General features: G+C 55.1%; 10 protein-coding genes across 10 annotated transcripts; 3 read left to right on the top strand and 7 right to left on the bottom strand.

The window, feature by feature from the left end:
- Positions 1 to 1,390: 1,390 nt before the first annotated feature.
- On the bottom strand, positions 1,391 to 1,786 carry PG985_007750 (uncharacterized protein; the record flags this gene model as incomplete). Its single annotated transcript, XM_066827518.1, has 1 exon — positions 1,391 to 1,786. The coding sequence occupies one exon, from the start codon at positions 1,784 to 1,786 to the stop codon at positions 1,391 to 1,393; it is 396 nt and encodes a 131-aa protein (XP_066685193.1).
- Positions 1,787 to 2,594: 808 nt separating this feature from the next.
- PG985_007749 (uncharacterized protein) lies at positions 2,595 to 3,350 on the bottom strand (the record flags this gene model as incomplete). Its single annotated transcript, XM_066827517.1, has 1 exon — positions 2,595 to 3,350. The coding sequence occupies one exon, from the start codon at positions 3,348 to 3,350 to the stop codon at positions 2,595 to 2,597; it is 756 nt and encodes a 251-aa protein (XP_066685192.1).
- A 32-nt stretch (positions 3,351 to 3,382) lies between these two features.
- Positions 3,383 to 4,306, bottom strand: PG985_007748 (uncharacterized protein; the record flags this gene model as incomplete). Its single annotated transcript, XM_066827516.1, has 1 exon — positions 3,383 to 4,306. One exon carries the CDS (start codon positions 4,304 to 4,306, stop codon positions 3,383 to 3,385), a length of 924 nt encoding a protein of 307 aa, XP_066685191.1.
- A 723-nt stretch (positions 4,307 to 5,029) lies between these two features.
- On the bottom strand, positions 5,030 to 6,855 carry PG985_007747 (acyl-CoA dehydrogenase/oxidase; the record flags this gene model as incomplete). The annotated part of the gene is made up of 3 exons (XM_066827515.1): positions 5,030 to 6,265; positions 6,358 to 6,638; positions 6,741 to 6,855. 3 exons carry the CDS (start codon positions 6,853 to 6,855, stop codon positions 5,030 to 5,032), a joined length of 1,632 nt encoding a protein of 543 aa, XP_066685190.1.
- Positions 6,856 to 8,364: 1,509 nt separating this feature from the next.
- On the bottom strand, positions 8,365 to 10,230 carry PG985_007746 (Clr5 domain-containing protein; the record flags this gene model as incomplete). The annotated part of the gene is made up of 4 exons (XM_066827514.1): positions 8,365 to 9,347; positions 9,438 to 9,567; positions 9,590 to 9,746; positions 10,001 to 10,230. 4 exons carry the CDS (start codon positions 10,228 to 10,230, stop codon positions 8,365 to 8,367), a joined length of 1,500 nt encoding a protein of 499 aa, XP_066685189.1.
- A 1,789-nt stretch (positions 10,231 to 12,019) lies between these two features.
- Positions 12,020 to 13,604, top strand: PG985_007745 (uncharacterized protein; the record flags this gene model as incomplete). The annotated part of the gene is made up of 4 exons (XM_066827513.1): positions 12,020 to 12,190; positions 12,485 to 12,820; positions 13,106 to 13,235; positions 13,294 to 13,604. 4 exons carry the CDS (start codon positions 12,020 to 12,022, stop codon positions 13,602 to 13,604), a joined length of 948 nt encoding a protein of 315 aa, XP_066685188.1.
- Positions 13,605 to 15,301: 1,697 nt separating this feature from the next.
- On the top strand, positions 15,302 to 16,246 carry PG985_007744 (metalloprotease 1; the record flags this gene model as incomplete). Its single annotated transcript, XM_066827512.1, has 3 exons — positions 15,302 to 15,529; positions 15,610 to 16,121; positions 16,174 to 16,246. 3 exons carry the CDS (start codon positions 15,302 to 15,304, stop codon positions 16,244 to 16,246), a joined length of 813 nt encoding a protein of 270 aa, XP_066685187.1.
- A 394-nt stretch (positions 16,247 to 16,640) lies between these two features.
- On the bottom strand, positions 16,641 to 16,997 carry PG985_007743 (uncharacterized protein; the record flags this gene model as incomplete). Its single annotated transcript, XM_066827511.1, has 1 exon — positions 16,641 to 16,997. One exon carries the CDS (start codon positions 16,995 to 16,997, stop codon positions 16,641 to 16,643), a length of 357 nt encoding a protein of 118 aa, XP_066685186.1.
- Positions 16,998 to 18,123: 1,126 nt separating this feature from the next.
- Positions 18,124 to 19,444, top strand: PG985_007742 (uncharacterized protein; the record flags this gene model as incomplete). The annotated part of the gene is made up of 2 exons (XM_066827510.1): positions 18,124 to 18,546; positions 18,638 to 19,444. The coding sequence occupies 2 exons, from the start codon at positions 18,124 to 18,126 to the stop codon at positions 19,442 to 19,444; spliced, it is 1,230 nt and encodes a 409-aa protein (XP_066685185.1).
- Positions 19,445 to 21,202: 1,758 nt separating this feature from the next.
- On the bottom strand, positions 21,203 to 21,718 carry PG985_007741 (uncharacterized protein; the record flags this gene model as incomplete). The annotated part of the gene is made up of 1 exon (XM_066827509.1): positions 21,203 to 21,718. The coding sequence occupies one exon, from the start codon at positions 21,716 to 21,718 to the stop codon at positions 21,203 to 21,205; it is 516 nt and encodes a 171-aa protein (XP_066685184.1).
- Between the last annotated feature and the right edge of the window lie 590 nt (positions 21,719 to 22,308).

Here is a 22,308-nt window from a genome sequence, read left to right as displayed (position 1 = left end):
CGCAAACTATCAGACATAGGACGGTCCACATCCCGGGAATACCTGCATCATCACTGGCATGTCACCGAACCAAAGGTATTGGCGCAGGACGGAGAATGATGCAGCGATGCCGTTCTAGGTTCGTTCGCCAGGATGCGTTCATGGCGACAGACAGGCTGCGGTGGTGTTGATCGCTTATTTTGCAACGGACGGTTGGATGAAAGTTTCAGCTGCTCCTCTCATCCCTGCCCCGTTCGTTATCGCGGCGAAACCTCCGAGCCGTGGTGATCAATCGCGCAGGCCGTGGTGGCTTGGGCCTGGGATAGCTGCATATCCTCTTTCAATTGCTGCACATCTCGATAAACGGTCGCCGAACTGTACGTGCGTGCATGTATTGCCTTGCGTGGATTGGAGACCAAATTGACTTTGTTACCCCGAAAAAGATGGACACCCACCGGTAAAGGGGCGATCAAAGTAACGGGACGTTGCGTTGCACTTTATGCAATGTAATGTGTATCGAAGGTTTGTGTAAGGTCGGTGTCATCTCAGCCGCCTCCGGGGCCGTCCCTTGTCCACTTCCCGCGTCTCAAAAGCCATTTGAAGAGCCCTAGCCTTTTCCTCACTTGATTTGGGCAAGTGCAAGAGTTGAGTTGAGCTGAGCCGCCAGGAATCCAAGACAAAATGACGAAATTATCTGCCGTCCCTTTTCTTGCCAAGTGGAATCGACGCAGGTGAGGCGTTCTTTCAGCTGTCCGCCAGAACCATGAAAACAGCTTTACCCCAGATTTTAGACTCAAGCACCTACATCAGTCTGATACTACCTGAACCTCATTGGTCGAGGCAAAGAGGTGCAGTGTAATTCCAACAGCAGCATTCGCATTGGTCTGATAACCCTCAAAGCGTAATCTGTGGTCTCTGATACTTGGGGCTCTACCGTATGAACGGTAACTCAACGATAAACACAATTGCTTTGAATATGATCCAGTTTGGCGGCTCCTGTGCTACCCATCATCCAAGGGAAATTAATTGATTATCCTTCTGCTAACCACATGCACACGCATTGGATATACCAGGGATACTTGCACGAGGATGGCTCTTCCCGATTTCCTAGGCGAGCTTCTATCAACTTCAAGAAAACGTTTCGTCAAGTCCCCAGCGAAGCTGTGCCTCCAAAGATAGCGAACATCTGATATAGTTGTGTCCACGTCAAGTGTCTTGGCACCCATGCGCCACTTCCAGCATATCCTTTCATATTATTAAATCCTTTTGTCTTTCTCTCGAAACGAGCCCTCTGTAGCGATCTGCCAACTGTAACATTAGTGACCTTCTAATGTCCATACTAATTGGCACCCACCCATCCGAAAGTCCCCGTCATTAACTCCACTGATTCCTTCTATTTACCTGGTGCCTCTCATAACCAAGTACACGCACTCCCAATCAGGCACGCCAGTAGCACCATCACCACCTTCTTCGGCGCACCTCCGGGCCCCCCGAGCCGGGCCGCGCCGGCCTCGTGCATCCCATAGATTCTCGCGCCGGTCGTATTCGTATTCGAGCCGCGGCGCACGCAGAACGACCAAGCCTGGAATGCCCCTTCATCATAGGGGTGCTCGCACCAGAAATAGCAGCCCTCCGCGAGGCCGACCGGGTTGGGGCTGCAGCACGACACCATGGCATCATACTGGCTGGCGATGGCCGGTTGGAAGTAGGTGGTGACGTTGAGAGGGATGCCGACGATGTTCCAGGCGTCGGGGAGCTCGTTGGACGGCGGACACGTGTCGTTGATATGCAAGGCAGACGGCAGCATCTTGAAATCCTTTGACGGTCCGATCGCCTGGCAGGGATTTAGTCGATTGGATTTTGGAAGGAGGTCGAGGTTGGAAGAAAAAACGAAAAACAATTGGTGACATTGCGTGTGACTCGGGGAATATATAAATCTCTGCATCTTGCCGCCCAACCGCCGTGATGGACCCTTTGTGCTGTGCCGCGTCCGGGTCACCGTTGAGCCCTTGCGCCCCGTTGCCAAGGCCTGAGTCGAACCATGGTTGTCGACGTGTAGTGGAGATAGCTTCCTTGCCGACAACTTCCGACTGGCTGAACCAAGGCCAAAACACATGGTGCTGAAATTTTGGACGGCCCGACAGTGGAGGCCCGAACACAGCGTCCGCTCGAATGATTATACCGCCGAAATATATCGACAAATCGAAACACTGCAACTGTCTGCCCTTCTTGGCAAATATTGCTGCGTTGCTGGCCGTAAGTAGTGCCGCGACAATGGGAAACCGATGGGTCTTGAGACTGACGGACCTGCTGGTGGTGCTTATTGGACCCTCAAACGTATCAATTTCATATCCTGTTATATTGAAACCACGACCATTTCTTTGGAAGGAAGCTCTGGTGAGATAAAAAGGAAATAGGTAACATGCTATCACATGTACAAGTCACAACCCGTAGAAGCGGCGCATCTCAAGCCTTTCGGATCATATTGTGTTATGGTTGTTATGTTGCTTTAGTAGACTTATATTTTGATTACTATATGTAGCCTTTACATTCGCAACTTGTGTCAAAGAGTGACATCTCAGGCACCACCCGCGCCCATCAACTCCGGCCCTCTCTTATAAAGTGTTGGCCAACAGCTGGTGCCTGACCCTCCACATATCAATCTCAAAGTCGACCCTCGCCCTCTCCGCGGGCGACAACAGCGCACAAGCCGTCTCCGGCAGCCGCCGCCGCCGCCCAAAGGCGAAGTACAGCGGATCCGACCGCGCCCGGACGACGAAGTGGATAAAGCGATGCAAGTCCCGCCCTCCCGGCCGCAGCGAGGCGCCGTACCGCAGCAGGGCCATGGCCCCGCCGATGAACACCTTGTTGTTCCCCTCGGCGATTCCCCAGTACCGTTTCGTGGGGAGTCCCTCGCCCAAGAGCTCTATGTACATTTCCATGTCCGAAGAAACGCGATGCTCTGGCTCCCAACTCGGCCTCACTTGCGCGAGGCAGCGGCCGAGCACCGTCGTCTTTGCGTCGTCGTCAGGGTCCCCGGCCGTGTCCGGCGGAGGAGGAACAGGAGTCGACGGCGGCGCCCGGCGGTGGTGGTTGATGTCGGCCCCGTGGGCGAGGAGTATCTCGAGGGCCCGCTCCGCGGCGAGCATATACTCGTCCTCGAGTCCGTCCCAGTGGCGCCGCAAGTTGGGGAAGCTATTTCCGCGGTGACGGAGGGACAGGTCCGGGTACGGCTGGAACAAGTAGTACAGCGGCGTGAAGCCGGCAACGTCCAACATGTTGGGGTCCAGCTTCAGCTCGCCCAGGAGGAACTCCAGGAGCGCCGTGTTGGCCTCGGCGGCCGCCTGGTGGAGGACGTGGAGGTGGGGCATCTGCCACCGGTCGGGCCAGTACGCGTACGGACTCAGACGCCCGAACGTGGCGAGGAGGAGCCCGCGTCGATCAGCTTTTTGGCGATCCGCAAACGCGACCGGCGCACGTCACCAAGCACCCGGATTCCTATCTGTTTCCGTCTCCGGTCCAGGGGTCCTGACAACACCGGGGCCCATTCCTGAACTGTGACCGAGGTCGCGTAAAACAGCGCATTGACGCCGGGGGCGGTGTCTTCCGTTGCCCGCAAGTAGTCTGACGAATCATGGGTGAAGCCGTAGTCCATTCGAAAGGCCAAAGCACGACACCTGCTGAATTTCTCGACTGGATAGCCCTGGCCCATGTTCAGAATGCGCGTTGATTCCCGCCGGTTCGGATCGGCGCCGTGCGTCAACAAAATGTCCACGATTTCCTCGTGCCCAAAGATGGTGGCCCAATGGAGCGCCGTGTGATGGTAATGTCGCGGGTTTGTCCGGATATATTGCGACCCCCGAGGGTCAGCTGCGTTGCTGTCGCGGTACAATGTGAAGTCCGTCTGATCGACGGCCGCCCCGTTGGCAAGAGACCAGAGCACAGCAGAGGCGTTGCCCTTTCTAGCCGATATGAGAAGAGCCGAGGCGTGGCTGTATTTGACGTCCAGCCTGTAGATTTCGGGAGTAGCCGTGTGGTAGAGGCGGCGGCAAGTGGAAGCAAGGGCGAGAGCCCAAGGCCATGCTGCAAACCGGTCCCATGTCCAGGATCCTCGATTTGCCTTAATATCACGCTCCTTTCGAACATGCGAGGACCAAGGCTGATCGTAGCCCAACTCTAGGTGTTCTTCTTCTTCAAACAGATCATAAAAATCGGGGCACTTCGTCCTGTTTCTCAAAATGCAGTTCACGATTTCAAAGATGATTTCAGGAGGTAATGTGTCCAGTCTGGGAGGAGCTGGAGACCTCATGGTCTCTTCAGCAACCATGGCGAGATGAAGAGCGTGTTTGAAGTCCAGGATTAAAAATGAGTATGATGGTCGAACCCTTTATATATATAACAACTTTATACAAAACATTTAAAGGAGAAAGAGACAGATGGCAAAGAAGATTTTAACCATAACCAAGTGGCCTTGGGACTCTTGGGGCAGGAATCAAATTACATACAACCAGGAAAACCATGAACTTTGACCGAGTCCACTCCACGCTGAAAAGGACAGGAGCACGACAGGCAACCGCTGGAATAAAGCATACTTTACCCATCAGCAGAATCTATACACGTAAGCCGTCTAAGTGGAATGATAGATCAATATATCAAGAGACTTGACCGGTTTGCTCTCGCAGGGGAGGATAAACGGACAGAGACCCCAGCGTAAGGTTCATGAACAACAGCAATTATCTCACACATTCAGGTGCTTTTGGCATGTCTTCTAGCCAGAGCCCAAATGAAGATTCGAATAATCAATTCATACATAAACAATGCTAGAAACATCCCATCCTAGGGTGACTGTTGACTCAACCCTACTCCCGCAAAGGGGACGATAATATAGATAATACGCCATACCAAACAAGTGCTGTGGTGGTAGTAATACACTCTCTTGAAACTTCCCACCCACCCCACTTATCGAAAAGGGGGAACCTTTATTCGAACCATTAGAAGACTCTCTTCCGTGGCCGTCCGTGCGGTGCATTCAGCTCAAGTTAGGGACAGCTTACAGCTTCATCCCCGACATCTTGGCCACCCGCAGACTCTGCCGCATACTGAGATCCAGCATAATCTCCTCGCTACCACCGGGGATAGCGTACGCGCGGACGTCGCGGTAGAGCCGCTCGACCTTGGCGCCCTGCCCGCCGCGCGAGTACGACAAGCCGCCGAAGATCTGCGCGGCCTCGCGGGCGCAGAACTCGAAGCAGAGCGTCGACTGCGCCTTGAGCCCGGCAATGGGCCCGCCCAGCCGCAGCATCGCCTCCGTCTCGCCCATCTTCTGGCACTGGAAGATGAGGTTCTCGAGCCAGTTGTACGAGGCCTCGATCTGGCGCGCCATGTGCGCCAGCTTCATGCGGATGACGGGGTGCTCGATGAGCTTCTTGCCGAAGGTCCGGCGCTTGTTGCCGTACTTGACCGACTCCTCGTAGCAGACGCGCGAGAAGCGCAGGCACTGGATGATGATGCCCATGCGCTCGTGGTTGAAGTTGGTCATGATGACCTTGAAGCCGCCGTTCTCCTTGCCCAGCACGTTCTCCACCGGCACCTTGACGTCCTCGAACGTGATGTACGTCGTGCCGCTGCTCCAGACGCCCTGGCAGTCCATGCGCCGCGTGCTGACGCCGCCGAAGGAGCGCTCGATGAGGAGCAGCGTCACGCCGTTCATGCCCTTGTCGCTCGTGCGCACCGCCGTGGTGAAGTAGTCGCACCAGATGCCGTTGGTGATCCACTTCTTCTCGCCGTTGACAATGTAGTGCTTGCCGTCCTCGCTCAGCTTGGCCTCGCACGTCAGGTTGGCCACGTCGGAGCCGGCGTCGGGCTCCGTGATGGCCAGGCAGATGCGCTGCTCGCCGCTCAGGATGCCCGGCATGATGCGGTCCTTGAGCTCCTTGCGGCCGAACTTGATGAGGGGCGGGCCGCCGATGCCGTAGCCGCCAATCATGTTCCAGACGAAGCCGCCCGAGCCCACGCGCGACAGCTCGTCCGTCACAATCATCTCGTGGAACAGGTCCCACTGCTCCGGCGGCACCGACTTGACCGTGTTCTTGGTGTACTCGACCGGGTAGTGCACGCCCAGCAGGCCGGCGAGGTAGCCGCGGCGGCCCGCCTCGAGGAAGATCTCGCGCGGCACCTCCTTCTTCTCATCCCATTCTGTGACGTAGGGCTCGATGTCGCTCTCGACCCATTCGCGGATCTCGGCGCGGAGGGCGGCGTGGGACTCGTTGAAGTACGGGGAGTGGTACTACCGATTCCAAAGGAGGTCAGCTTCGGCTTCTTGATCCATGCGCATAGCCCAATTGGGGTGGAGCGTAGGAGAGGGCGAGGGCAACTTACACCTTGGTACCAGCTGGGGTCGGCGAAGGGAATCAGATCGCCGTAGGGCTCGAGGGCCTCGGCCTCCTCTTCGACAACATTCTTGGCTTGCTTGGTGGGCTTGGGCGCAGCGGCGGCGGGCGAGGGCTTGGCGGCCTCGACCTGGGGCTGCTGCTTCTTGGAGTCGAGGGAGCCGACCTGCAGGGACTTCTTGTACTTCTTGAGGATGCCCTCGTTGTGGTATTTCCAGAATTGCTTGGAGGCATCCTTGCCGGCGACGCGAGTGAGGATCTTCTTACCACCTGTTTGCCAGCCGGGCATTCGTTAGCATGTGATGGTGCGCGCGCGACGCGATTGGATTGGACGCGGGACAGACGGAGACGAGATCATCTAGCCGCACGTACCTGGGTGTTCGTCCTGGAACTTGGTCAAATCGTACACATCCTCATCGACAATGATCCACAGGGAGTCAGCCTTGTTGTGCGCGGCAACGTCGCTCGCCTTGAAGGTTTGAGACATGGCGGGAAGTACGGGACGTTCGAATAAGAAAAAAAGGGTAGGTAAATATGGCTAGGGTCGGATGTGGATTGATTAGGAAAGAAGGGAAAGAGGCAGGAGGAGTTCTGACGATGGCTCTATATTAAGAAGATAGCAGACACACTGGACCGGAGCGATGTAATTGTCATGTCATCAATTGATGGGCATGGCGCTGCTGCTGCTGTCTCTTTAATAAACGGCTGACGAGGTGAATGCGAAACCAAACTAGCCCGGCCAACTGTCGGTAAAATGCCACGCTCAAGTCAGCACGCGCCCAGAAACCAGCCCACTATCACATGCCCGCAATGGAGAACCGAAAACAGACAGCAATCCCATGTACATTCCGGGGGGCCATTTCCCATCGCCCATCATTACCTAGCAGAAGGCAATATGCCAGCCAGCACATACATAAACTTGGGTGGCTGCTTGGATCCTGAGCGTGACACATGCCATAGCATCAACAAATTTGGTCCCCCACAATGCTCCCTCCGTTGCAGTGCGCCGCAGCTACTACCGGTACTACTGCGAATCTCCGGGGTAGACAGATGCCTCCGTGGGGAAGAGCTTTTAATTTGGGGTCATGTGCGTCGCAATATGTTCCGTAGTGTCTTGGTGCTGCATGCTGTAAAGTGCATGAGCGAAATTCCTCAGCTTGCATGTGATGGCACATAGAACGCAGAGCGAGCTGATGTCATCTAGAAGCAGCAGAAGCAGAGCGGCAGGCCTAGTGACTGATTACGCGGCGCTTGATTGGTCCCAGAAGCTGTTGTGGATCGCTGCACTCTTGCCGAGGTCCATTAGCGCTGCCTTAGGGGATCTGCTGGGCAGCAGTCAGAATTATTTCAGGTGCTTTCAACCGGAGAGGATGCACACCAGCATCCTCGCCATTGCGCATCAATCCCCATGGTAATGTGTGATTTCAGCAAACAGGTGCTTTCATGTGGTTGAGATGCCAAGAGCATTTATCGTCAAGGAAAAAGAAACAGTATGGAATTGCGATCGCTTGGTAGACAATAGATACCCCAGGATTGCTATGCCCCTATGTTGCAGCCGTCTGGTGCTAGAGCGCCCCTCGGCTCGACCCGTTCAAGTTGGGGGTGTTCCGCCACTAAAGTTTCGGGCGCGCTATTGGATCTTTCCAGGGGTTTTACCAGCTGACCCAATCTCAAATCTGGGGTATCCGACCCCTAAAACAGATATCGAAATATGCACTCGCCTGGGTTAACAACATGGGAACTGAAATCAACATGATCTTGGTTGTTCTAATGTACACTTGACTGAAATGTTCGAATATTACCCATCTTCCAAAGCAACAGATGTCGCGCGTACGATAATTGGTCGTAGGTGATACCAGTTAACGAAGCATACTGAACTCCACCTGTTCGTTCGGACCGAGTGCAACCAAACCTCCAGGCACGATAAAAAGGAGTGCGCCCATGTATACGTATACTTGCCGAGGTGACTCATCAACTTGATATCAAGAACGCCGACTCATCCTTTACCGTTGACAGCCTCATTGAGCTCCCCCTCGTCCACCGTCGCCGCATCACCCCCACCCTCCCCCTTCTCCTGATACAGCTCATCCATCGCCGCATCGAACTCGCCCCGGAACGCATCCGCCTGCTCCACCAGCGCCATCTCGCGCAGGTACTGCTCCACCACGCTGATGGCCCGGATCTCGAGGCTCTGCTCGAGCGGCCGGTCGCGCCCGCCCGCCGCGCTGCGCTGCTTCGACACGCACATGTCCATGACCAGCGGCGCCAGCCGCAGGATCTCCTCGTGGTCGAGCTGCTCGCGCGCGTGGCCCAGCATGGACAGGTAGACGTAGGCGCGGAACTGCGGGTGGCGGTCCAGCGGCTCCGAGGCCAGGATGCGCGCCGCGTGCCGCGCGAACTTCTGCGTCTCGCGCATGTCCTCGTAGATGTTGAGCAGCTGCAGGTTCGCCTTGAGGACCTGGTCGCCGCCCACCTGCGGCATGGCCTCGAGGCGCGCCAGGAGCCGCAGGTAGTACGACTCGGCCACGCCGACCTGGATGAGCCCCTTGAGGGCCTGGTTCAGCACGGGGGCGCCGCGCACGTAGACGATGGCGCCGGTGAAGGCCGAGGCCGGGTCGAAGTGGGACTCGAGCTCGTCGAAGTAGAAGTCGAAGAAGGCTGAGAGGTTGCGCTGGAACTCGGCGATGCTCATGCGCGACATGCGGTTCAGGATCAGGTACAGCGGGTAGTACGGCGACGCGGCCCCCTTGAGGCGCAGGAGCTCGACCATGTGCTTGATGAACATGACGACGAGCTCGGGCAGGTTGGCCGAGTTGTAGACGGCGGCCGAAAGCAGCAGCACGATCAGCCGCGGGTCCGGCGCGGGCGACTCCATCAGACTCGACAGCTGCTCGAAGCACCGCGAGATGACCCGGAAGGCCTCTTTGGTCTTGCCCTGCTGGACGATCATGTCCCCTCCCAGGTTGAACTGGCCGTACCCTGGGGTGCGTTGCGTTAGCCAGCTGCAAATGGCAGCGATACTTCACAATGACGGGATAAGTAACCATGCAGCAAAACAATCGAACTTACAGCCAATGATGCCATTCCACTTCTCCTCGTACAGCGCCACGTCCTGGTCCCGCCTCCAGAGCCCGACAGAGAACAGCCCGCGGACGTACTTGCGCGCCAGGAACAGCGACTCCTCGGGCGCCTTGACGAGCTCGGGCGTCGCGATGGGGAACAGACCCGCGCTCCACCCGGGGAGAGGGCGGGCGATTCAGCTGCTTCCCCGATCCCGACGACGACGACGTCCCCGAGAGGCGGCGGGCGTCGTGGGCTTCCCGCCATTTGCTGGGGTCCGTCTTGGCGTCGGACCTGGTCTTGTATTTCCTCAATCCCCTTTTTGGCGGGGACGGAAGGTACGTCAGTCAATCGCAAGGAGGGATGCAAGGATAAGGAGGGGCCTTTAATTGGTGCTGCGAGTGCAGGTGGTCGTCTTTTGCCCCGGAGAGGAGAAGAAGAAGGAGAAAGGGGGAACCTACCATATCCTGAAGCGCATCTTGTACATCCTCTCCCTGCGTCATCATGGCATATGTCAGACTCGGTCCCACTTCGTGTCAAGGGTGTAAGGCAGTAAGGCAGAGGCAGCTTACGTCGCGACGAAATTGTGCTGCTCGCGCATGATCCGGCACACGTCGGGCAGACCCAGGCGACGCTTGATGTAGAGGTCGACGATGGTGTCGCGATGCCTCTCCCACTCGTCCGAGCCGGCGTAGGCGACGCGCGGCGGCCGCCGCACCACGGTGAACTCCATCGGCGGCGTGGTGGCCCCCGGTGTGGCGACCGGGGTCAGTTGCTGGTGCCCGGCATATTCGCCGTTCATGATTCCCAGCAGTAGGTCAGCCAAAAGGGGATGGGTAGAATAGTCAAAGATATGCCCGAATTAGCCCGCGGATGAACCCGTGGGATTGATGGTCTTGATGCATTTGGTGGTCGGTAGTTCGAAAATGGAATGTCAGATCATTATGGGGGTGGCAGGTGGTGGTCGGGGAATTGCAAGCAAACAGGGCAGCCGGCTTTCCATTCAGCTGCGGTCTGTACCACCATTCGCCTCCTCCTTCACCCCCTCTCTCCACTCAGCTCAGCTCTGCTCCCTTCTTGGCATAAGTAGGAAGGTCATGTGCCCGTGCTGACCAGGTTTCTCGCCCGCAGTGCCTCAGGGCGCGCTGTTGTGTAATGGCACAATTGCCCCTGATTGGGCTCCTTTTCCCCTGTGTCCCGCCCGTGGCTAAAATCAACTGCCGGGCGTCTGATTGGGTGCGGGGAGATTGGTGTACAGATACAGAGCTATGGAGGTTTTTAGCCATCCCTGGCGTTACTCGAACGCCAGAACCCCGCCGAGTTTCTTCAAGCATCACATACTAATTCCTCGGATAGCCATTTGACTTTAGTTCTTTCGATGCCCAATACTATATCTACCTGCCCACTCTCTGCATGACTGTTGTACTTGTCAGTGCCCGCTCACCGTGGTGTTCTGCGATCGCGTGCTACCAGTGCCAGGCGGGGTCTACGGTGTGGGCACTCCGAATTGCAGTGCAGGATATCCACCATGCTTGCCCAGAACGGAGATGCTCCCGGTGCTGGGTCGCCGGGATCCAATTGCCGGCTGCGCTCACCAAGCTTTTCTCGAACCCACAAGTAGCCTTATCTACATGCTACCTGCGCCGTCAAGTCAGATATGCGAGCAATGACTTCCATGCAAACGTCTCCACCCGTCTCCGTGAGGAGGTTGCGTATCGCAACATGACGAGTTCTATGTTACTGCCTCTCAGCGCGGGCTCGAATCTCAAGAAAGGAGGGTAGCTGGCTCCCTCATGTTTCGCTTTCGACTTATTTCTGCGCACGTTGATCATCGCCTTCCATGCATATTTGAGCGTACGGGGGGTTGCATTCCAGGCGAAACGTGATGTAACCCAGGACAGTTTCCGGCGGCAATGTAGCTTGGGCCGTGTAACATATATGTACTTTACCTCGCATACTTAGGCCATTTTGCCTTTGGTTTGGTGCTTGCCACAAACCGAAACCGAGGCCATCAGCTTTTGCCAAGCAGTATGTAGATATGCACTCTGACCGCTCCACGCTTCGTTCAGCATCTCCGGATTGCATTGGCTGAAAAAGGGGCACTGGTGGCCTTGACGACCCCAGCTCCGACGCCGCCACGTGCTCCAAGTCATTTGCTTGTCCAGCTTGTACGGATGGTGGGGTTCTAAAACCGAAAGCACAGTAGAGCCGGGACTGCAACGACAAACCTTCCCTGTCCAGACTGCGACACGACTGGTCACTTGATATGGGCTGCATCAGCTAAGTTCGGCACCAAGTACTCCCACGTTCTCATCGGCCGGGGCAGTACTTGGCCACAGCCGAACACGATACGCCATTCCGGGGTAGGTTTTCGGCAGGATATGACTCGGACGATGCACCTCTACAGACCAGACAAACCGAGTTTGGCCTTCATACGCAATAAAGCCGGAGGCAGCCGCGATCGACATGTTGATTTCGTTTTCTACCAGTTCTTGCTTACCTCCACCTTACCCGCGTGATGATATATGCCAAGCCTTTCCCGACCGCCCGTCTTCTGCAACCTCGATGACAATGATGATAGGCGAGATAGGATGACCTCTTATCCGCGTACTTTTTACAACTTCGTCACGTTTGATGTCATCTTCGCGACCGCATCCGTCTACATCCTGTTGAATGTGGTAGTCATCACCCTCCGGCTCTTCTCCTCCTTCAAGAGACATGGCCGCTTGGCCAAGGGTGACTATTGTGGATTTGCAGCTACGGTAAGTGGCTTGTTTCACTGGGAGTTTGTCGCAACAGCTGATCCAGTGCTAGCTTTTCACACTCGGCATGGTTATCATTATGTTGATAGGTATATCGTCTTTCCCCCCGTGTCAGCAAGGAGGCCTGTCGTTCTAACCATGGCGGACAGGCGCCAGCACGCGGAGTATCGGGAGGCACGATGACGACGTACGCGGTTGGGCGGAAGAGGTCAAGACTTCGACGATTGAATACAAGGCAAGCCTCCACCACCACCGTAACCAGCTCTGTTCTATGCTTATGGTGTCGCATGACAGCTGCACTTTGCCTACAACATCATCTTCACCCTCGCCGTGGGCTTCATACGACTCACTCTCCTGTTTCTGTTCCTCAAATTGTTCCTCCAGCATCCGCTGTATCGAGTAGTCCAAGGGCTGATTGTCTTGGTGATCGTCTGGGTCGCCTGCTACATCGTCATGGCCTTCTCGTGCGGCAGTGCCCCGGTCAAGTCGCGCATGTCGCCGTACGATGTTGCTTCCCAGCTATGCCCAGGTTTCAAGCTAGGAGCACTGGCACAGAAGAAGGTTGGCTTCTCGGTGGCCCTGACGGACTGCGTCATTGATGTGGTCATGTTTCTGTTACCTCTTTACCCAGTGAGTCATTATCATGAGGTAGTCCTTCATCTAGGCGAAACAGGAACTGATGATCGAGTCTCTAGGTGCTGAAAATGAAGAGTGCGTCCCACCTACTTATACTTATTGCCTTCTACACAAACTTGACCTCGTACTGATAATCCTCAGTGCGAGGCAGAAAGAAGATCTGGGTCAGCATCGTCTTTCTCCTCGGCATATTGTAAGAAGCCAATCCCGTGTTGACCCCGAACTGCGGTGCAGTGTCGCTGACGAATGTATAGCTCGATAACGGCGTCGATAATCAAGCTGGCGATCTTTACGGTCATCAACACCCCCATAGGCACGTCATCATATGAGTTTAGGGATTCATCAAAAATGACCAATGCCACAGTAGGCACCAAGGAGGCCACGCCCTTGGGCATCAACGACGTAAATGGTAAGTCGGCCGTACCGTTTCGCGTCATTCGCTCTCTAATCTGAAAACACTCCACCAGGCGTCAGCGGAACCATCGCGTGGTGGACCATGACGGAGTGTTCGTTGGGAAACATCACGTGCAACCTTCCCATCATCTCGGGCTACATCTTCCAGCGGTTCTTTTCGGAGCGAGCGAAATCTCTGTCAACACAGGTCATCACCATAGGGCGCAAGTCGCTGCGGCTGAACCCACTTCCGCCGGACGATACCCTGGACCAGACGGCTGTGCGTCGAACGGGAACAGCGGAAACGGGTAGTACGGCACTGTCGCCGAGCACCATCGAGCATGTCCAACTGTCGCCCTTGGAGTTACCGCGGAGGCAGATATGAGAACAACGCCTAGATCTGAGGAGTGCTGACTACACATGTGTTTGTCTACGCGCGACACGGCATTTCACGCACCAGTGAAAGAGGAACCGAGCACCGGTGGCATAGCCAGTCTCATCGCTTCCTCGCATGATCTTACTCGACCAAAGCCAAACAGAATCTCGTCCCACCACAACCTCACTGTCGCCATGTCGTCTTTTGGTCCGTCGAAGATGCCTGAGGGCTTGATACCGCGAAGGATCTCAGATTGCGATAACCCAGGAATCTGACCCTTCCGCGAAAAAGGGGCAGTGAGTCAATCATTCGATCGCAGAGCTTCTTTGGCCAACATTAATCGCGTCCCAAAGCAAGAAGGGAGGAATGGCAATTCTTCGGTCATATGTCAAGCAGAAAAAGGCAACCTCACCCACTCCGCCAGTGGTCGTCGATATTGACTTTTCTTCTTTTTCTGCTACCCTGCCGATAGCGGAATTGGGCAATGCGACAAGATTCCACCAACGAATGAGCTAGCCACGTATTGCCCCGAATGCGCATGGGGACGGAGCAGGCGGCGCGGCACTCGATGGCCTGATCGGGTAGGTCGTTAATTGGCAACTGCCGACTGTGGTAGCTGGAGCCATCTTGGCTCGCTTGGCGGGGGCCCTTGGCGATTTAGCCAAGCGATTCCGACCGTATCCAACCCCGATAAGAGATTGGGACAGGCGGTGGAGAGCGATGCTACGCCAAAGAAAAGGAAATATACTGGTGTAAGCGATGAGTAAAAAGAATGAAAGGGGGAACATAAAAAAGGAGGGATCGAGGCCTAGATGTATGTCATGCGACTCTCGCGAAAGGAGCCGCGGCTTTTCCCACGAGTGAGGTGCTCCAGCTTTATAAGTACCCTGGCCAGAACGGATGAACACATGGATGTCGTTGCTTATCAGTCAGGGCCCATGCACGCAGGCTCCATCCACTTCACAGCCTATCAAGCGGAGCCCTCGTTTGTGACATGACTCTATACGGGGAAATATCACTACACGTCAAGCATAGGATCTTATCAGTCCAAGTTCCCGCTTGGCTGACGGGGGGAATCAGGGAAACCCGGCACCGTAGCGCTGCTGGCCCCTGGTCTGACATGACCAATCAGGACTCTGCTCCTGATTGTTCGGCCAGTGGTGGGCAACCACTATGAAGCTGCCGCCCGCTTCACACTTAGGCGGCCCCCTCAGCCATCATCCAGGAACGGAGCCAGGAGCATGGACGCCTTTCCCCATGTAGCATAGACCATGGCAGGGTCAGGCGGGCATGACTATCGGGCTGCCGAGATCCTTGGGAGCGCTCGCGCAGCACGATTGAGGAAGGTTGCTAGGCTCCGAGGTGAGCATCAGTACGGGCGACTATCGCAGCAGCTCCAATATCCGGCGTAACCTTCCTTTTAAACGCTAGATCCGGCGTCAATATCATGAGAATCGGGGACAAAGGCAGGCTCATGATAGCCCGTGGACTCGGCTGCGACCGCCCGGATAGCTCTATAAAGACCCATTGATCGTCGCTGCTATTTCCGTTTGGTCTTCGCTCATCATCCGCCATCCGCACCGACACTCACTTGGACTGCATCTCAGTCTGTCTTGCTTGACTAGCACCCTCTTTCTCCTGATAGAAAGCCAAATTCAGTCCCAGACAAGCCACTTAGTCAGTCAGCCAGTCGCTTCGCGTCCACGATGCAGCTCAAGTCCCTCTTCGTCGGCGCCGTCGCGGCCTCGGGCGCCCTGGCCGCGGAGCGCCTCTGCGGCTTCAAGGAGCCGTCGGCCGAAGACATCGCCATCGCGCAGACCTTCGCTGCTCAGGAGGCCGCCAACGAGACCATGTTTCTCCAGGCCACCGTCAACGTCAACGTCTACTTCCACGTCATCGCCACCTCGCAGTCCACCAGCGGAGGCTACCTAAGTGTAAGTACCCATAGACCCTTTTCGTCACGGAGAAATAAAAGGAGGTACAAAAGTAAACGCTGACATGGAAACTCGCGTAGGCCTCCAGCCTGTCCAGACAACTGGACGCCATGAACGAGCGCTTCGCGCCGTACGGCTTCGCCTTCACCCAAGCCGGCGCGGACTGGACCGTCAACAGCGGCTGGGCGCGGGACGGATCCGAGCTGGCCATGAAGCGGCAGCTGCGCAAGGGGACGTACAAGGACCTCAACCTGTACCTGCTGGCCGACATGGACTACCTGGGCTACGCGTACCTGCCCAAGCGGGTGTCGAGCGGGTCCTCGGACTTCTACTACGACGGCGTCTCCGTCCTGGGCTCCACCGTGCCCGGCGGCTCCTACACGGGGTACAACCTGGGCCTGACGGCGGTCCACGAGGCCGGGCACTGGCTCGGGCTCTACCACACCTTCCAGGGCGGCTGCTCCGGGCAGGGCGACTACGTGGCGGATACCCCGCCCGAGGCCAGCGCGGCGTCGGGGTGCCCGATCGGGCGCGACACTTGCCCCGGCGGGGGCGTGGATCCTATTCACAACTACATGGACTACAGCCAAGAGTAAGCGGCCATCCATGTTTTCTTCCTTACTTGATGACTAACTCATATCTAGCTCTTGCTACGAGGAGTTCACCCCTGGTCAGGTCACTCGGATGAACAGCTACTGGAGCACCTACCGGGCCTAAATCCGTACCAGGCTGACACTTACGGCGTGGTAGAAGTCCTTGCAACTTGATAATGCGGAGACCAGATATTTACAGGCCGATTCGAAAGGTCGTCCGTCAAGTCGGATCGGTGTATACACTTAGTCTTGAACATAATCAACGTTATCCTAGGAAGGCAGTCGAAATACGTCTTTATGCTATAGCTTTAGTCCATATAGCACGTTTAGTGTCGTGGGCCTAAACAGTAGTAATTATCATACGGTATCTTTGACAGTTTATCCCTGTTTTCCCAGTGATCCCTCTCCTTCAGCTCGTTGATCTCCTCCCGAGGTACGTCCCCTTATCCTCCTAGCCACCCTACCCCTGCCTCCTCCCCTTCCCCTCCTTCCTGCCATCCAATCCCGCCAGAACTCGCCTACACGCACGTAGACCCCTTGCACTCGCAGTGGATGGCGCCCCACCGGTTCTTGGTGGCCTCCCACCAGGCCGACTCGACGTGGCCCCGGTTGCAGAAGTCGGTCACGCCGAACTTCCACACGAGCCCGGCGCCCTCGGCGCCGCAGGAGTGCATGCCGAGGACCGGGCAGGCGCCCGAGTGTTTCAGGTTGTCCCAGAGGCCGCCGCAGATGCCCGGGATGTCGTCCACGCCGTCCGCCCCGACGGCGTAGTCGTTGCCGCTCTGGACCTTGAACTGGATGCACTTGGTGGCGGCGCGGGCGGCCGCGACGAAGCCGAGGCCGGCGGCGAGGCTGAGGGTGGAGGGGAACTGCATGGTGCGTGGTTGGTTGGTTTGCGTGTTGTTGTCTTGGAAAGAGCGGGAGTTGTGTTGTCAAGGTTGTGGCGAAAGAGCTGATATAAGGCTTGAGATGGGAGTAGTGATGATGTCTTCTTGAGAGCTGTGGTAGCTGATAGATGGTATGAGACTGTGAGTAAAGAGAACCTGTTGTCGCTCATATTACCCTTTCTACGACGGGTTACCACGAGATACTTATACTCCAGCGCACACGACATTCAGAGCGGAGAAAGTCGAGGATTCAAATCCTATACTGTATTCGAACCAATCACTAGATAGTATTGTTGCTAGTGCTATACGTATCGCCTTGCTCACCAGAAATCATCTGTCTTCGAGCCTACTTAGGTAACTATATTCCCGAAGTAGCAAATCCTTGGTCCAGGACCGAACAGGCGCCCGCTGTGCCGCAAGAAGTCATACGAGCCGACAAGATGGATGAGGCGACTTCTCTTTGGTGAAGAAAAGTCCCTCTCCACCAGTCCTCACGAACCGTGGTTGACATGCGTGGGGATTCCTAAATGTTCCTATTAATATCTACTCCAGATGGGGGTTTGAAGCAACTGTGCGCCAATTGGTGCTCGTTGGCCCGCAGTCATCTTACCCGGCGCGGCGGAACGCCAATGTTGGGAAGTCCGCCGTCACCGCTGTTGAAAGCAGTCAAGGGGGCGCTTCTGTGCCTCCTCCCTGCAGGGCGTTGTGGGGCTTTACGCTCATGTCGTCTTGTTCCACTCCACCGACCAAGTAACTTAGCTTACCTAAGTAAGTAGGTAAAATGAACAAAGACATGCACATACAGAGTACATAGACTCCTGACTGTGAAAGCCCAGTGGCCATGGCTTGCAGGGTGCTCGGGCCAACCATTCTCTCGGTAATTTAAGCTAATGTTCAAACGACCCACGATTCAATGTAAGAGTTCCCACCTTGATATACTTATCCGTTGCACTCTCTATTCTGGTGGAGTATAGGCTTGCACAACCGACAACAGCCCCACCAGGAGAAGTCCAGCCCATTGTCATTCTGCATTGTCCAAGAAATGGAACCACTAGATACGAGAGCACCCCCAAGCACGCGATGGCACTCTTTCGCCGACTGGGACTACAGTCCCATGCAGGAGCGGTTGGAGAGTGCACTGGCCATGCTCCACAAGGACGTGCTTTTGGCCCACGCCGAGCGCCTCAGAGGGCAGAAGCTCCGGATGAGCGAGCCTTTCTCCGCCGGCCAGTACTGGGTCTGCTTCGAAATGATGGCTGAAGACGGCAGTCTGGTCATTGCCCGGGTCCGACTGCCTCGTCACCCCAACAGTCTCTCGACGGTCAGCGAAGAGGACGAACGCTATGCCTTGGCCTGCGAGGTCGCGACTATGCGTTTCGTGAAGCAGAAACTACCAGCGGTGGTTGTTCCTGAGGTGTACGCTTTTGAAGGGCCTGGGTCACAGCTTGCCACCGAGGTAGGAGCCGCCTACATGCTCTTGGAGGGGTTCTACGGGAATACTTTGCAGGATGTAACTGAGGATATACTCAGTTTGCCAGTAAGTTATAATTTACTTTAATCGCCTTCCTTGCGAGAACTACGAAGATTGAATTACATGCCCTAACTACCCGTCATAGGCTGCCTGCCAGGAGCACATCATGGCTCAGTGGACCACGACCCAGGCCCAACTAGCCACTTTGCAGTTCCCCGGTACCGGTTCCATCAGTTCGATCACGGAGATAGGAGAGCCGGTCATAGGTAGACTGTCTACCGCCGCAGCCGAGGGACTTGTTCAACAAGGCCCGTTCGTTTCGAGTGCCGAGTACTTCACTGCCATGGGAGACGCGGCCCTCCGCCGAGTCAGAAACCGCAACCAGGATCGCGATAGAAGCCCGTTTGATGAACTTGGTCCTTTGGTCTTCCTCGATGTGGTAAACCGCAGCGGGCTGTTTGATGCAGGCCCGGAGCAATACCCCCTGAACCACATGGATTTAGGGCTGCAAAACATCATAGTGGATGATAACTACAATTTCCTAGCCGTGATCGACTGGGAGTTCGCTCAGACGGCTCCATGGCAAGTCAACTACTATCCGTTCCCATTTCCGCTGCTCTGGTCCGACGAGAAAACCCAGGCTGCACTTGATGATCCAGCACACCTTGCTCACTGGAACGCGTCTCGCCAGCATGCGGCTCAACAACTATACTCACAAAAGTTCCGAGCAGCTGAGGATGTGTTGAGAACGGAAGGCCGGCATTTGGATGGATCGTTTTGTCAGGAATTAGACAGTCCAGCGTCGCGAGTGTGGCATTGTTTCACAAGGCTGGAATGCGACCTGGGACAGGAGGAGGATCTGGTCCGCGAAATGGTGCGACTAGCGTTTGGGTTGGACAAGGAGGGGACGGATCAGTATCTCGAGCGCTTGAGACACCAGTCCTCTGTCGACTCTGGGCGTTAGGCTTCATCCGTTTCCGGAACTAAGAAAAGGTTCTAGGGTTGAATAGAAGGAGCTTCTAAAATAAACGTTTCGCTTTAACCCGAGATCATTGGAATTATCACGAGTAAACACCAGGGATATGGGAAACCGCAGCCCGAATGAGACACACAAACACGGAAAGTCGTTTACTAGACTTTCAACAATGGAGTTAGATGTAACTCAAGACTACGATCCTTCATTCTCTAGGTATCTCGTAACGACACAGCTCTCTCACTAGAAAGCAGCAACTATCCCCTTAAGCGCGAGATACAGCTCAAAGAACGGAGAACAGCTTTTTTTATATGGTGCATCCAATCAACTCTCCTGCATTCACCTCCAATTCTAGCTGCACGTTCCGGCTCGTGGCCAATGCCCCTAATTACAGATCGTGTCTCCACTGTTTGAGCTGTATTTCGCGCTTAGATAATGTATCAATGATAAATATGGGAATTATGTAAGTCAGATGTTGGTAATATTGAGGGAGTGTATGTAGGTACATGATTACGAGCGTGAGGCAGACATTGATACTCCAAGCAACCAGTTGGCCAGCGTCTGAATGACGGTGGATGTTGAAAAGCAATTAACGCCTCTGATCCCAAGCTTGCCAGGTCCTACAACTTTGCTCCCATAGTTGATGCGCATTCAATCCATCACATCACCGCCATCATCTCAAGGGAATAGATCGAGACAAGACCCATATTTAAAATCCTGTTGGATGTCAGCAGGTACAGGCAGAAGGCTTACTGGATAAAAATGATAGGTATGCACCTCTTTACTTCTTCGGACAGGTGTGAGCTCTGCCCTGCCCGTATACAGTACCGCATTTCGGGCATTCAACCTGATTGGCAGAAGAAGGCATGATCTCGCACTCGGCTCTGGAGATACGAAGTATACTGATATAGACTTGAAGTACTGATGTTATCGTGGTTATGCTGTTAAAAGTGACAGATGAACTTTACAATGGTCAAGCAAAAAGATTTCCTCCTGTAGAGCTGATGGCTGACCCCCTACTTATCCTACTTTTCAACATCATCCTAGATGAAAGCATCTTCCAAGACCCCCAGTGCCTGAGAATAATCGACTAAGCGATGAAAGGCGGCTTCACGAAGAATGTACGTGAATCAAAAGCCATCTTCTTATAATGTGTCGCTGAAAGCAAGCAGCCTTTGCTACGAGATCCGGTACGCTCCAATCCCGCCGGAACCAAAGATGGGGAGGTAGTTGAGGAGAAAGCAGGTTTCTTTGGCTTGGGTATTAATAGATGTAGTTTGCAAGCATCACAATAACTATTATTATCTACCTTGTATAAAAGTGTCATGTATGTGGCCGGCAGCGGGTGAGGGAAAGAGGGACAAAGGGGAATTGGTAGCTGTAAGGGAGGAACTAGGATCTGCAAGGGGGAAACGGGCTGTGAATGGGGATACCAGATAATTAAGGGCCCCAGCGGCAGTGAGGGAAAGTGGGGCTGGTTACGAAAAGGGATGCTCTCGTCGACGGTTGAAGGTGAAAAAGGTGGTGGCTACGGGAGGGTATTGGCTTTAAAGGGCCAGTTGGCATGGGGACGGTGTTGACGTTGTCGCTGGGGGATGGGGCTGGCTTCAAAAGGGACGGACAGGGCTGGACTAGGGAATGGAAGGGAAGGGAAGGGAGGCTGGCATAGTTGGCGCATGAACGTGAAAGCTGGCAATGCTTGACATTCATACATGATTGCACCGCCCTCTATTGACCTTTTCTCGGCTTTTAATTCAGGATGCCCTCGGCATCCAAACCTCGCTCCCCGTCTAGTTCTCGAATCATCCATCGCGCCACATCTCTGTTCCATGTCTCAGCAGGCCACCCCGCGTCCCAAATGATGTTTCGCCGCTCCTCCATCGCCTTTTTATCGAGCAGGGCGCCTTCTCCCTGCACTAAACCGCGCCCCCGAAAGCTGGGGCACCACTCGAGCGAGCGAAGTTTCTGCTGGCATGCCTCGAAGAAGGGCTTGATGTCGTAAAACTCGTAGTGCATCTCCATCTCCTCGTCATAGTATAGCGTCTCGGGCACCTCGTAGTCCTCGTTCTCGACAATGGCAGGGTCGCTGCACTGGGGAATGCCCAGGTCCGGACAGAGCTTCGAGTCGACCTGCTCGACCAATACCACCCCGTGTTTGGTGTCGAGATACACGCTGAACCAATACTCCACCTCGCCTAGGTTACACCCTAGGCACACGAGGTGACCTGGATCGCTGGACAGGGGGGAACTGCCGCTTTGCCGCATGGCCTCGCTCCGCGTACGCGTTTTCTTATATTGCTCTTGAGCCGCAGCTTTGGCATGAACTCGGGACCATCGTCGTCCCACTGCGGGATATGGCGCATGAATTCTAGAGCTGCGTCTGTGGCACCGTCGCATGCGAAACCCTCTTTCGTGATCTGTGGCCACCCGTCAGGCGGCGGATGTTGTAGTGTCCAAGGGGGTTCAGGTTGTGCACTGTGAAGCAGTCTGATGTATGATGTGCATGCATCGACTGCTTCCTGATGCAAATACCTGGTCGACATCTCGCATAAAGAACGGATGTCCCAGAGTCACCTAGCAGCTTGTAAGTAGAAATTAAAGCGAGGTGATCTGTATCGAAACGTTGGTGGGGCTCTCGAGAAACTGGATAGAACGAACAAAGAAGATGGTGTGTCATATTTATGTCGTAAAATGTAACCCGACGTAGAGGAACAGGCAGCGTCCCCTTAGAGTGACAGCCAAGATGCAATGCGGATCAATTGTAAACCCGAGCCACTCCGAGTTTAGCCCCATCACAAGGATAAAAACAATAATAAAACATTAATTATACCTCTCTTATTTATTTCTGATGACAG

This window comes from Apiospora marii (genome assembly GCF_038362585.1).
Source record: "Apiospora marii strain CBS 49790 chromosome Unknown utg000004l_segment0_segment1, whole genome shotgun sequence".
Lineage (NCBI taxonomy): Eukaryota > Fungi > Ascomycota > Sordariomycetes > Amphisphaeriales > Apiosporaceae > Apiospora > Apiospora marii.
This window is presented reverse-complemented; position numbering and strand designations above follow the sequence as displayed.